This window comes from Trachypithecus francoisi, unplaced genomic scaffold, assembly GCF_009764315.1.
Source record: "Trachypithecus francoisi isolate TF-2019V2 unplaced genomic scaffold, Tfra_2.0 Lachesis_group3, whole genome shotgun sequence".
Lineage (NCBI taxonomy): Eukaryota > Metazoa > Chordata > Mammalia > Primates > Cercopithecidae > Trachypithecus > Trachypithecus francoisi.
This window is the reverse complement of record NW_022681468.1, coordinates 2,943,993-2,957,366: the sequence shown is the minus strand read 5'-3', so window position 1 is coordinate 2,957,366 and position 13,374 is coordinate 2,943,993. Positions and strand designations below refer to the sequence as shown.

Here is a 13,374-nt window from a genome sequence, read left to right as displayed (position 1 = left end):
GTTCTAGAAGCCTTATTAGTCTTTCTCACGTTCTGCAGGGCAAAGCCTTGCCAGGCAGTTACTACTACTCAATTGAGAAAGATGTATACTAAGTCTCAAAAGCAAATACTTGTTTTCAGTCACATCAGTAGTGAGTAGCATGCTTAAACTGAGAGTTCCTGGTTCTGGGGTGTTGCTGTTTTACTCCAATCAAGAAAGATTCTTCATTCCTCCATACTGAATAAAATGGAGGCAGATTGGGTACCAAATTCAGACACAACAATATATTTACTTTTGTTTGCTGTTTTTTAAAAGGCTTTTTCAGTGTACATGTAGCATATCATCTTACAGCAAGACTGTGCAATAGATCACATACTTGCTTTGTAGATGGGAAGGCTGGGACTGCGTGAGGTCACTTAATGCACCCAAAGCTGTGTAGCCATTAACTGGCAGAGCCCAAGCTCAGACACTAGAATTAATTCTGTCTGATACCAAATGCAAGCTTGGTCCATTATTCTAGATTGTTGCACTTACTCTGTGCTGGCCAACTGGCATAAGCATGACAACACTGTAGTGTGGGGACATTATCTTCCCAGTGGCCTAGATGGGAAGGTCAAGTTCGGAAGCTAGTTGGGTCTGATCCCAGAGTTCACCTTGCCAGTCCATTTATTGATGGATTTCCTTCCAGTGTTTTTTTTTTTTTTTTTTTTTTGAGACGGAGTCTCGCTCTGTCACCCAGGCTGGAGTGCAGTGGCCGGATCTCGGCTCACTGCAAGCTCCGCCTCCCAGGTTCACGCCATTCTCCTGCCTCAGCCTCCCGAGCAGCTGGGACTACAGGCGCCCACCACCACGCCCGGCTAGGTTTTTGTATTTTTTAGTAGAGACGGGGTTTCACCGTGTTAGCCAGGATGGTCTCAATCTCCTGACCTCGTGATCCACCCGTCTTGGCCTCCCAAAGTGCTGGGATTACAGGCTTGAGCCACCACGCCCGGCCTCCTTCCAGTGTTTTTTCCCCCACCCATAAGCTTGTGGTTTTTCTTTCTTTCTTTCTTTCTTTTTTGAGACAGAGTCTCGCTCTGTTGCCTAGGCTGGAGTGCAGTGGCGCGATCTCAGCTCACCGCAAGCTCCTCCTCCCAGGTTCATGCCATTCTCCTGCCTCAGCCTCCCGAGTAGCTGGGACTACAGGTGCCCGCCACCACGCCTGGCTAATTTTTTTGTATTTTTGGTAGAGACGGGGTTTCACTGTGTTAGCCAGGATGGTCTCGATCTCCTGACCTCGTGATCCACCCGCCTCAACCTCCCAAAGTGTTGAGATTACAGGCGTGAGCCACTGCACCTGGCTTCTTTTTTTTTTTTTTTTTTGAGACGGAGTCTTGCTCTGCCACCCAGGCTGGAGTGCAGTGGCCGGATCTCAGCTCACTGCAAGCTCCGCCTCCCGGGTTTATGCCATTCTCCTGCCTCAGCCTCCCAAATAGCTGGGACTACAGGCGCCCGCCTCGTCGCCCGGCTAGTTTTTTGTATTTTTAAGTAGAGACAGGGTTTCACCGTATTAGCCAGAATGGTCTCGATCTCCTGACCTCGTGATCCGCCCGTCTCGGCCTCCCAAAGTGCTGGGATTACAGGCTTGAGCCACCGCGCCCGGCCCCTACCTGGCTTCTTAAATAGTTTAAGCTTAACTTTTTTTTTCTATAGTTGAAAATTATATTTAAAAAAGCTGTAATGAGGCCGGGCGCGGTGACTCACACCTGTAATCCCAGCACTTTGGGAGGCCGAGGCGAGTGGATCATGAAGTCAGGAGTTTGAAACCAGCCTGGCCAACATGGTGAAACCTCGTCTCTACTAAAAATACAAAAATTAGCCAGGCGTGGTGGCAGATGCCTGTAATCCTAGCTACTCAGGAGGCTGAGGCAGAGAATTGCTTGAACCCGGGAGGCGGAGATTGCAGTGAGCCAAGATGATGCCACTGCACTCCAGCCTGTGCAACAGAGTGAGACTCCGTCTCAGGAGGAAAAAAAAAAAAAAAAGCTATAGTGATCTACATCTGAAACACTTATCTAAAACACTTAATGTGTGTTTTTCCATTTAGGGATCAGAATAAATACAAAGATGCAGCTAACCTACTGAATGATGCCTTGGCTATTCGTGAGAAAACTTTGGGCAAAGATCATCCTGCGGTTTGTATATCAAGTTCTTTCATTCTTTTTATATTTTATTTTCGCCATATATTTCTTTTATCCAACTCATTTTACCATTAAACTCAACAGGGAAAGTTTAAGCACTGCCTTTTCGCTAGATGGTGCAGGTAGGAGGTCCTCATTTACTCAGTGCTAGTGATAGGCCAGAGCACATCTAATTTGTTTATGACCCCTCCTCACATGGATCACCAACTGTTTTTTGATTGTAAATCAAATTGCATGTCCTTCTAGAAATTTTTTTCTGAATAATTACATTGTCTTCATTAAAATCTGGTCAGATTTGCATATGAATCTGTTTTGGTTGGCTTTGTGGCTTCCAGGGAAATTTTTTAAAAGTCGGTATTATGTTTTTGACGTTGATGTGTTTAATTTTAGTGTTCTGCAGTATTACTTTGTATAATCTATACTCTAGTGAATTGCGCTTTTCCTTTTAACTGAAGTCATATTGTTCTATGCGACTAAGAATGCTTTACTGTATAGATTGAGTATAAATGAATATGTGGTGTATAAATGTACTGTATTTGGTTATCTTTTACCATTCTTAGTGGTTTCTCTGTGTTGACAGGTCGCGGCGACTTTGAATAACCTTGCAGTCCTTTATGGTAAAAGAGGAAAGTACAAAGAAGCAGAGCCGTTGTGCAAAAGAGCTCTGGAAATCCGAGAAAAGGTACAAAAGAAGGGGACAGTCGTCGTCTTAGAGATTTTTGTTGTGTGTGTGTGTGTGTGTGTTTTATTTATTTATTTTTTGAGATGAGTCTCGTTCTGTCACCGGGCTGGAGTGTGGTGGTGCGATCTTGGCTCACTGCAACCTCCACCTCCATGGTTCAAGTGGTTCTCCTGCCTCAGTCTTCCAAGTAGCTGGGACTACAGGCATGCAGCACCACGCCCAGCTAATTTTTGTATTTGTAGTAGAGATAGGGTTTCACCATGTTGGCCAGGATGTTCTTGATCTCTTGACCTCCTGATCTGCCCGTCTTGGCCTCCCAAAGTGCTAGAATTACAGGTGTGAGCCACCATGCCCAGCCCTGTTTTTTGTGTTTTTAAAAATTTTTCAGTTTTAGGTTTTGAGAAATAACCACTGTGATGTGTTTTTAACTGACTATTAGCTGGAAACAACTCATTTAATTAGCGAATAACCCACAAAACAAAGCCAGATTGGCCTATACAAATCAGCGTTTAAGACTCAATTACAAGCTGGGCGCAGTGGCTCATGCCTGTAATCCCAGCACTTTGGGAGGCCAAGGTGGGAGGATCACTTGAGCCTAGGAAGTTCAAGATCAGCTTGGGTAACACAGTGAGACCTCGTCTCTAAAGAAAAAAAAAAAGAAAGAAAAGAAGGTCCAGTTATGAAACGTGTGCATTTAGAAAGGTGCAGTCCTGAGTCTGGTGCCGTCCAAGGTGGCCTAGAAGTGACTCTGATTGAAGAAGACATGTCTGAGGACTAGAGATGGAAAGCCTGGGAGCATTGCATTTGACAGTGGAACATGTGCTTGTCAATAAGAAAAACATGATAGTTTAAAGATAAATTTACTAAATATGCTTTATGAAGCTGAGAAATGAAATAATTATTATTATAACTAAAGATTAACTCAGAGCTATAGATTGAGTCAGTGTCATGTATATTTAATACCAGCTGCTACAGTTTATGGTAATTAGGTATTGAAAAAATATAGCGTAACTTGTTCATTTCAGCAGTGCTCTGTATGGCAGTCTCTTCAGATGTTACAGAGATTGAGGTATTAGGTCTGTCTGATGAGTAACCACAGATTGTGTTTTTTTTTTTTTCTCTGAGACGGAGTCTTGCTCTGTCACCCAGGCTGGACTGTAGGGGCACGATCTTGGCTCACTGCAGCCTCCGCCTCCCGGATTCAGGGATTCTCCTGCCTCAGCCTCCTGGGTAGCTGGGATTATAGGCATGTACCACCACGCCCGGCTAATTTTTGTATTTTTTAGTAGAGATGGGGTTTCACCATGTTGGCCAGGCTGATCTCGAACTCCTGACCTCAGGTGATCCGTCTGTCTCAGCGTCCCACAGTGCTGGGATTATGAGCCACTGCGCCCAGCTGCACAAATGGTATTTTAACTTGGTATTTTTAGTGATTATTTATCAGTGATTCTTATCAGTTAATTTTGAGCCACATGGCAAGGAATGGGGGAGAAAGAATGAAAAAGGGCTCCTTATCCGGTTATATAGGTAGCATTGTATCACGCCGCCAATCTGCATGTTTCTGAAATAGAATGGTCGAATTTGAGGTGGGCTGGAGTTAAAGTCAGGGACAGCACAGAAGTATCAAATTAAGAATTAGGAACCATATAAGATGACCTGCCAAATTCATTCATGTATTTACCCTTTCATTCATTTCGAGCCCCCTGCTTAGAGTTGGTGATTTACAGATCAGAGATGTGGTCCCTCCTACTAGGACACAGTCCACTGGACAGACTGAGGACCGCAGAGGGCACAGCAGCGTCTAGAATAGAGAGCTCTGGGAAGACATGGAGTGCGGGTTCCTGCGGGCCAGAGCCGGGGGGTGTTGGGGATGTTTTCTCAGGGAAGGTGGGTGTTGGAACTGCATCTTGAATAATTGAGTTAAAAATGTCCTAGGCAGGGAGAGGTAGGGAATGCAGAAAGGAGTAGAGAGGCAGCTTACCTCCCTGCGGACCACATGTGTAAAGGCACAAAGCAGAGAGAACTCATCATTTGTTCAAGGTACTGAAGGAGGAGGTTAGTATTCATTCATCCATCTGTGTGCCAGGCCCCTTTTTAGATACAGGGATTACACTGGTGAAGAAAAGAGACAAAGAATTTGCACTCTTGGGGCTTACATTGTAATAAAGAATATTCAAGGTAGTTCAGAGTAGTGATTCTTTTTTTTTTTTTTTTTTTTTTTTTTTTTTTTTGAGGCGGAGTCTAGCTCTGTCGCCCGGACTGGAGTGCAGTGGCCGGATCTCAGCTCACTGCAAGCTCCGCCTCCGGGTTCACGCCATTCTCCTGCCTCAGCCTCCCGAGTAGCTGGGACTACAGGCGCCCGCCACCTCGCCCGCTAGTTTTTGTATTTTTTAGTAGAGACGGGGTTTCACTGTGTTAGCCAGGATGGTCTCGATCTCCTGACTCGTGATCCGCCCGTCTCGGCCTCCCAAAGTGCTGGGATTACAGGCTTGAGCCACCGCGCCCGGCAGAGTAGTGATTCTACGAAGAAAGAACAACCAGGTGATATGCCTGCGAGTTCACTAGGTGAAGTGGGGTGAGGGCTCCCTTAATTTGGCATAGGGAAGTCCCCTTTGAGGGGAACTGAGGAGAACCCTGACGGATAAGTCATTGCTAGTGGTCAGGGCTAGGAGAAGAGCGTCCTGGGCAACTGGGACAGCTGTGGGCTCCTCCAGAACCTGGCAGTAAAACTCACATAGCCCTTACAAAGCCCATTTTCCTTATGTTCAAAATATGCCTCCTATGTACATTTGTACATAGTACAATAAACGTACATAAAATGTACCTACCATGAAGGATTACTGCAATAATTAATGCAGCTAAAGAAAATGAGCACAGTTCCCTCCCTCCCCTCATAAATAAGAATTTGATAAATTCTGGTTATTTTGTTATTACATGGTGTGGGGAGCCAGTTAAGGATTTAAATCTGAAAGTGTAGCACAGTCGTGCGTATGTCGAGGAAGATCATAATGTGACAGTAGGGTGGAGAATGGATTGGATGGGAGCAGAACAAGTGTCTCTAATACACTGTTTTTTATTCCCAGGTTTTGGGGAAGGATCACCCCGATGTTGCCAAGCAGTTAAATAACTTGGCCTTACTATGCCAGAACCAGGGCAAGTATGAAGAAGTAGAATATTATTATCAAAGAGCCCTCGAGATCTACCAGACAAAACTGGGACCTGATGACCCCAACGTGGCTAAGACAAAAAATAACCTGGTGTGTTGACTGGCATAGCATTAGGGAGGTGGCCAGGAGTGCTTTCTTCCCAAGCCCAAATACTTCTTTAACTGTAGATTAAAATTATGCTTTATTTACATCTGAAAGATATGAAATATTTTATTTTATTTTAAGGCATCCTGCTATCTGAAACAAGGAAAGTTCAAGCAAGCAGAAACACTGTACAAAGAGATTCTCACTCGTGCACATGAAAGGGAGTTTGGTTCTGTAGATGGTAAGAAATATACTCCCGTCTCAAATGAATTTCATTGTATAATGACTTGACTAATAATATACTAATAGTATTAGTTACTGTTTATTAAGCACTTAACTGTGTACATTATTAAGCTAAGTAGTTTAAATGTGTGATTTCACTTGACTTTCACAGCAGTCCTGTGCAGCGGGTCAAACATTACCCCATTTTAAAAGCAAAGATACCACAGACCAGGTGCGGTGGCTCATGCCTATAATCCCAGCACTTTGGGAGGCCGAGGCAGGCGGATCATGTGGTCAGGAGATTGAGACCATCCTGGCCAACATGGCGAAACCCCGTCTCTACTAAAAATACAAAAACTTAGCCGGGCGTGGTGGTGGGTGCCTGTACTATAGTCCCAGCTACTCAGGAGGCTGAGGCAGGAGAATGGCATGAACCTGGAAGGCGGAGCTTGCAGTGAGCCAAGATCGCACCACTACACTCCAACCTGGGCAACAGAGTGAGACTCCGTCTCAAAAAAAAAAAAAAAAAGCAGCAGCAGCAGGAAGGACACCACAGACTAAGTGACTTGCATGAGGCCCTGTAACTGAGAAGCAGTTAGACTGGGATTGCAGTGCCCAGAGCCCATAACATGTCCTCATTGCAGAGACCTACACAGTTCACGCAGAAATGGAGACAGGAGCATCACCCACATCCATCTTCACGTCCTCGTTGCAGAGACCTACCCAATTCACGCAGAAATGGAAAGAGGAGAATCACCCAAATCCATCTTTTCACATTTTTAATGTCTTTCCTTCCTTCTGTGCCTTTGGTTTACAGATTTCAAACCATACCGTCCATATCATCATGTATACTGCTTATTTTCTTTACATTTTTAGTGTGAGTACCTTTCAGTCATAAAAATATTTTCATAAACATTATTTTTAAGATGGCTTTTTCCTCCATGGCATGGGTCTGTTGGTTGTCTAGAAACTTGGGTGAGTGTTCCGAGAAGATGACTTAAAATGATTATTGATTTGTATGCTTTCTTTCTTTCTTTCTTTTTTTTTTTTTGAGGCGGAATTTCGCTCTTGTTGCCCAGGCTGGAGTACAATGTCATGATCTCGGCTGACCGCAACCTCCTCCTCCTGGATTCAAGTGATTCTCCTGCCTCAGCCTCCCGAGTAGCTGGGATTACAGGCGCACATCACCACACCCGGCTAATTTTTGTATTTTTAGTAGAGACAAGTTTCACCATGTTAGGCTAGTCTCCAACTCTTGACCTCAGGTGATCCTCCTGCCTCAGTCCCCCAAAGTGCTGGGATTACAGGTGTGAGCCACTGCGCCCAGCCTTGAGTTGTATCTTTTCTACTTTTGCTACCAACATCTTACTACTTTTTCTTAGACTGTTGTTTAATGCTTTTGTTTAGTGCTCACATTCTGAACACTCCCTTGAGCAGCTAACATTTTAGCGGTTACATTACAGGGTCCTAGCATTTGTTGGGGTGTCTTGGCAGTTGATCAGCTGTCTCAGGACATTGATTCTGCACCCTGTGTCTTACCCTGTTGCTTGGTGTCCAGCTCTGTCTTCCATAGACTTTTTCCTGCAGTGTGAACTTAATCTGTCCATGCTGAAAGTAGTAGTATCTAACAAGGATCATATAAAAGAGAAAACAGGCTGGGCGTGGTGGCTCACGCCTGTATTCCTAACACTTTGGGAGGCTGAGGCAGGTGGATCACTTGAAGTCAGGAGTTTGAGACCAGCCTGGCCAGCATGGCGAAACCCCATCTCTACTAAAAATACAAAAAGATTAGCTGGGCATGGTAGCGGGTGCCTATAATCCCAGCTACTTCAGAGGCTGAGGCAGGAGAGTCGCTTTAAGCCAGGAGGTGGAGGTTGCAGTGAGGCAAGAGCACACCACTGCACTCCAGCCTGGGCAACAGAGTGAGACGCCATCTAAAAAAAAAAAGAAAAAAAAAAGCAGCCACTGAGGCTTAATGACATCTGTTTTACTTAGCAGGCTCTGTTATCCTTCATTTATAGTACAAATTAAGTATCCATTATCCAGAGTGCTCCAAAATTTGAAACTTTTCGAGTGCTGACTTGACACTCAAAGGAAATTCCCCTTAGAGCAGTTCAGATTTTGGAGTTTTGGATTAGGGATGCTCAACCTGTATGCTGTGTTTTCTTCCCTAGATGAAAATAAACCCATCTGGATGCATGCTGAAGAAAGAGAAGAATGCAAAGTAAGAATGTATTATTTTGAGATTTTCTAAATTGTATATCCTGCATTCAGGATAATTATTCATTTGAAAATATTTGTTGTAATTTAGGGAAAGCAAAAAGATGGAACATCTTTTGGAGAGTATGGCGGCTGGTACAAAGCCTGCAAAGTTGATAGGTATGTCTGGAATCGCGTTTGGGTGGAAAAACTGAAAAGCAGGGGGAAGGTAATTGTGTTCTACAGGGCAGCTTATAAGTGACCGATGTGTAGTGTTTCTTAAGTGCACAGTCCCATGTTTTCCCCCAATTCCAATTTAAAAAACCCCACTAACTTTGTAAATGAGATCATTTACACGTATAAACCCACCATCATGTTAGGCTGGTGCAAAGGTAATTGCCTGCCTTTTACGTTTAATGGTAGAAACCATACAGTAAATTCATGACAAGCGTGCCAGCGGGCCTGGGAAGGCCAGCCCCTCACACACAGCACTGGAGACACAGATCCACACACGCTTCTTTTCCTTATGACCCATGGGGCCTTGTCTTCTGCAGAGGGAAGTGTAGGCTCCTCCGTGGCCAGCCCGAGAGCCTTGCCTCTTGGGCCTGAGCCTCTGCCGACTGCCATCTGTGATGGCTGCCGTCCCTGGGTCCAGGTGGCCCACCTGTTTTACTGCCTTTCCACTCTTTTTTTTTTTGAGACGGAGTTTCGTTCTTGTCACCCAGGCTGGAGTGCAATGGCATGATCTTGGCTTACTGCAACCTCCACCTCCCAGGTTCAAGCAATTCTCCTGCCTCAGCTTCCCGAGTAGCTGGGACTACAGGCACCCGCCACCATGCCCGGCTGATTTTTGTATTTTTAGTAGAGACGGAGTTTCACCATGTTGACCAGGGTGGTTTTGAACTCCTGACCTCAGGTGATCCACCCACCTTGGCCTCCCAGAGTGCTGGGATTATAGGTGTGAGCCACCGTGTCTTTCCACTCTTAATTTTCCTCATCCTTTAAGACTCAGCCTACCATTCATCTATTTTCAGAAAACTCTCTGAACCCTCTCCAGGGCTCCCATAACACTTACCATAGATCACTTGTTTCAGAGACATAGAAAATAGCTTCTTTATTTCTGTACCCAAAATGCCTATTGTAAGAAAGGGAACAGAAATCTCTTGAAGTACTTATCTATGCTAAAATGAATCTAGGTTTATTTATAATTTTTTTTAGTAAGTCTGCTCTATCAAGAATGCAGCAACATCAAGCCTAATGATACAGTTTGAAAAATAAAAAAGAACGCAGAAACACAGCCGTCCTCTTGGCCATCTGCTTATTGCTTCCCTGGTACATGAAGCATTTATCCTCTGCCCTCACACCCCACTGATAGGGAGGTTCTGCTTTGCTCTCTTCTCCCCTGTACTTGAGGGAGACAGGAGCGCGTGAGCAGCACCATGCAGGGCACTGTTTGTCATTATTGCCAGCGCAGACCAAGGTGTCTCCAGGGAAAGCATGCTGATCACCACACAGACCTGGCCCAGAAGTTTCTGTTGACAGAGTGGCCAGTGGTCTGTGAGAGCCGCCTCAGCCTGGATGGAGTGTGGTGTTAGCCTGGCCTGCGGGGGCTGTCTACAGGAAGGGCCAGGGTCATAGGAGGCAGAGCTACTTGAGAAGGAAGAACTCTTCATAATTTTACAGTTTCAAAAAAGTACAAGAGAAAGTTAAAATGTAGTCAAGCCGAAACATAAGTCTGTCAGTCCTTTAGATTATGTGCTGTTGATAGTGGTTGTTCACAGCTTATATGTCACAGTTCTGTATGTCATGTGCTTTCTTACAGTCCAACTGTTACAACCACTCTAAAAAACCTTGGGGCACTTTACAGACGTCAAGGCAAATTTGAAGCTGCAGAAACATTGGAAGAAGCTGCCATGAGGTCTCGTAAACAGGTCAGTCATACTTCTGTCCTTAACCGGCCCATGGGAACTTTGAATTTAATGGTTCTCTTTTATATGACTTGTTGAAAGCTTGATTTAGAAATAAAAAATGTTGATTATTTTAGTTTGAACAAATAAAGTTATGTTGTTTAAAAGAGCATGAAGCCGGGCACGGTGGTTCACACCTGTAATCCCAGCACTTTAGGAGGCCAACGTGGGCAGATCACCTGAGGTCAGGAGTTCGAGACCAGCCTGGCCAACATGGTGAAACCCTGTATCTACTAAAAATATAAAAATTAGCTGGGCGTGGTGTGGCACATGCCTGTAATCCTGTAATCCCAGCTACTTGGGAGGCTGAGACAGCAGAATTGCTTGAACCTGGGAGGTGGAGGCTGCAGTGAGCCGAGATCACGCCACTGCACTCCAGCCGCCTGGGTGACAGAACGAGACTCCATCTCAATTGAAAAAAAAAGGCGTGAGACTGGGCGCAGTGGCTCACACCTGAATCCCAGCACTTTGGGAGGCCAAGGTGGGTGGATTGCCTGAGGTCAGGAGTTTGAGACCAGCCTGGCTAGCATGGCAAAACCCTGTCTCTACTAAAAATACAGTGCAGTGGCACAAGCATGTAGTCCCAGCTACTCGGGCGGCTGAGGCAGGAGAGTTGCTTGAACTCAGGAGGCAGATGTTGCAGTGAGCCAAGATTGCGCCACTGTGCTCCAGCCTGGGCAACAGACCAAGACTCCATCTCAAAAAGTAAAATAAATAAAATAAAATAAAATAAAATATATAAAATATAAAATAAAATAAAATAAATAAAATAATATAAAATAAAAAAAATTTAAAATAAAATAACATGAATATGACCCCAAAAGCGTGAACAGCAAAATAAAAACTAGGTAACTAGATCTGTTGGATTCACCAAAGTTAAAAACTCTTGTGCATCTAAGGACATCCTCAAGAAAGTGAAAGGGGCTGGGCGTGGTGGTGAGCACCTGTAATTCCTGCACTTTGGGGGGCTGAGGCGGGGGTATCCCTTGAGCTCAGGAGTTTGAAACCAGCCTGGGCTGTAACATAGTGATACTTTGTCTCTACAAAAATTTTTTTTAAAAATTAGCCAAGCGTGTTGGCCCATGCCTGTGGTCCCAGCTATTTGGTAGTCTGAGGTGGGAGGATCGCTTGAACCTGGGAGGTGGAGGTTACAGTGAGCTTAGATGATACCACTGCACTCCAGTCTGGGCAACAGAGAGAGACCCTGTCTCCAAGGAAAAAAAGAAAAAGAAAAAGTGAAAGGACACCCATGCAGTGGGGAAGATATTTGAAAATGATGTATCTCATAAGGTTTTGGTATCCAGACAAAAAGGCAACCCAGTTAAAAAAGGAGCACAGGACCTGAATAGACATTCTACTGAAGATGATAGACAGATGGCCAACAATCACATGAAAAGATACTCAACATCTTTAGTCATTATAGAAATAGTAACTGAAATCACAGTGAGATACTACCTCATCCCCACTAGACTGGCTATAATAAAAAAGAGAACAAATGGAAAATAACAGGTGTTGGTGAGGATGTGGAGAGGCTGGAACCCTCATGTCTTCTTGCTGGTGGGAATGTAAAATGGTGCAGGCACTGGAGAAGTTTGATGGCTTATCTAAAAGTTTAACTTAGAAAACCACATGACCCAGCCGTTCCAGTCCTAGATATAGACCCAGAATAATTGAACACGGACACACACCCTGTGCAACCCAAGCCCCGTCACTGTTCCACTAAGGGTCCGTTGTGTTTCTCTCCAGTTTCTCGCCTCCAGCCTCACCCGCTGCAAGGAACCACTGTTCCAGTTTTTTTCCCTCCAGTGATTAAGAACTGGTATTTTTTTTTCTAGCCAAGTATCTCAGAAATACTTAAGAAAATCTGAAGTGCTAATGGGTCCAACCATTTTCCCTTGCCTGGTTCACAGGGTCTTGACAATGTTCACAAACAGAGGGTGGCCGAAGTGCTCAATGACCCTGAGAACATGGAGAAGCGCAGGAGCCGTGAGAGCCTCAACGTGGACGTGGTCAAGTACGAGAGTGGCCCTGACGGAGGGGAGGAAGTGAGTATGAGCGTAGAGTGGAACGGGGTAAGTACAGTACACAGCGGGCACGTGCTCCGGGAGGCGCCCCCACGTGGCGCTTGCCAGGCCTTCCTCCTGTCTCATGTGCTAGACCTTCTGCTTTTCTCAAATTAAGTGCCAATTAAGCTTTCTGTAAGTTCTTTACTTCTGCTAATACTTCAGTCTGTTATTTGTTTAAAGTGGTGATTTTCTTCTCAGGAATCCATGAAAGCTGTTTGGCTTAACTTTGAGCACTTAAATGCTGATTGAGTGTCCTGGCTATTTAAAGCATGATCCCTATCTGGTTTCATTTTAATATCAGGATCAGTGTGGCAGGTAACTAACTCGCTTCTTTCACTCACCCATTTCATTGCTAACTCCAGTGCTTCTAACTTCACTGACCAGGCTGCTCTAGATTTTGTTAGAATGAGTTGAAATGCTTTAAAGGGAGATGCTGTTTAAGTAGAATTTGTTTTTAGAAAACGGGTCAGAACCAAGAGCTTCGGTGGCTGCTCTCTTGATGTCCTGCTCAGTCCTGAGCGTCCTGCATTTCACCTGAGAGGGTGTCCAGATCTTTGGGGCTCTTCATGGTTGCCAGCCCCCATGTGCCTGAGAGGCTGTACAGGGCCCCCTCCAGGTTTTACTGGTTTGCCCCTGGAAATTCCTCACCACTGCTGTTTATCCCGTGGTTGCCAAAGACCGTGTGGCCTTCTGGACATTTTTTCTCCAGTGAATTTTTTAGCACATGGATTTTTTTTTAAATACACAAGCTGGTGTCTTTGGTATTTTGCTTTTTGTCAGGGAGAGTTGAAGGCGGCATTTGACTCATCTAGGGGCACAGTTGGTTTT

General features: G+C 44.9%; 1 protein-coding gene across 18 annotated transcripts in view; it reads left to right on the top strand.

Moving 5' to 3' along the window:
• KLC1 (kinesin light chain 1) overlaps positions 1–13,374 on the top strand; it is a 75,692-nt gene that overhangs the window by 41,121 nt on the left and 21,197 nt on the right. For 9 of the 18 annotated variants that reach the window (XM_033191134.1, XM_033191131.1, XM_033191125.1 and 6 more), the window contains exons 6-13: positions 2,066–2,153; positions 2,740–2,841; positions 5,925–6,098; positions 6,234–6,333; positions 8,489–8,538; positions 8,626–8,693; positions 10,336–10,444; positions 12,391–12,552. In XM_033191134.1, the coding sequence (XP_033047025.1) occupies positions 2,066–2,153; positions 2,740–2,841; positions 5,925–6,098; positions 6,234–6,333; positions 8,489–8,538; positions 8,626–8,693; positions 10,336–10,444; positions 12,391–12,552 (853 nt within the window). The remainder of the gene's footprint in view (positions 1–2,065; positions 2,154–2,739; positions 2,842–5,924; positions 6,099–6,233; positions 6,334–8,488; positions 8,539–8,625; positions 8,694–10,335; positions 10,445–12,390; positions 12,553–13,374) is intronic. The other 9 variants (XM_033191136.1, XM_033191132.1, XM_033191129.1 and 6 more) reach the window with 1 other exon arrangement.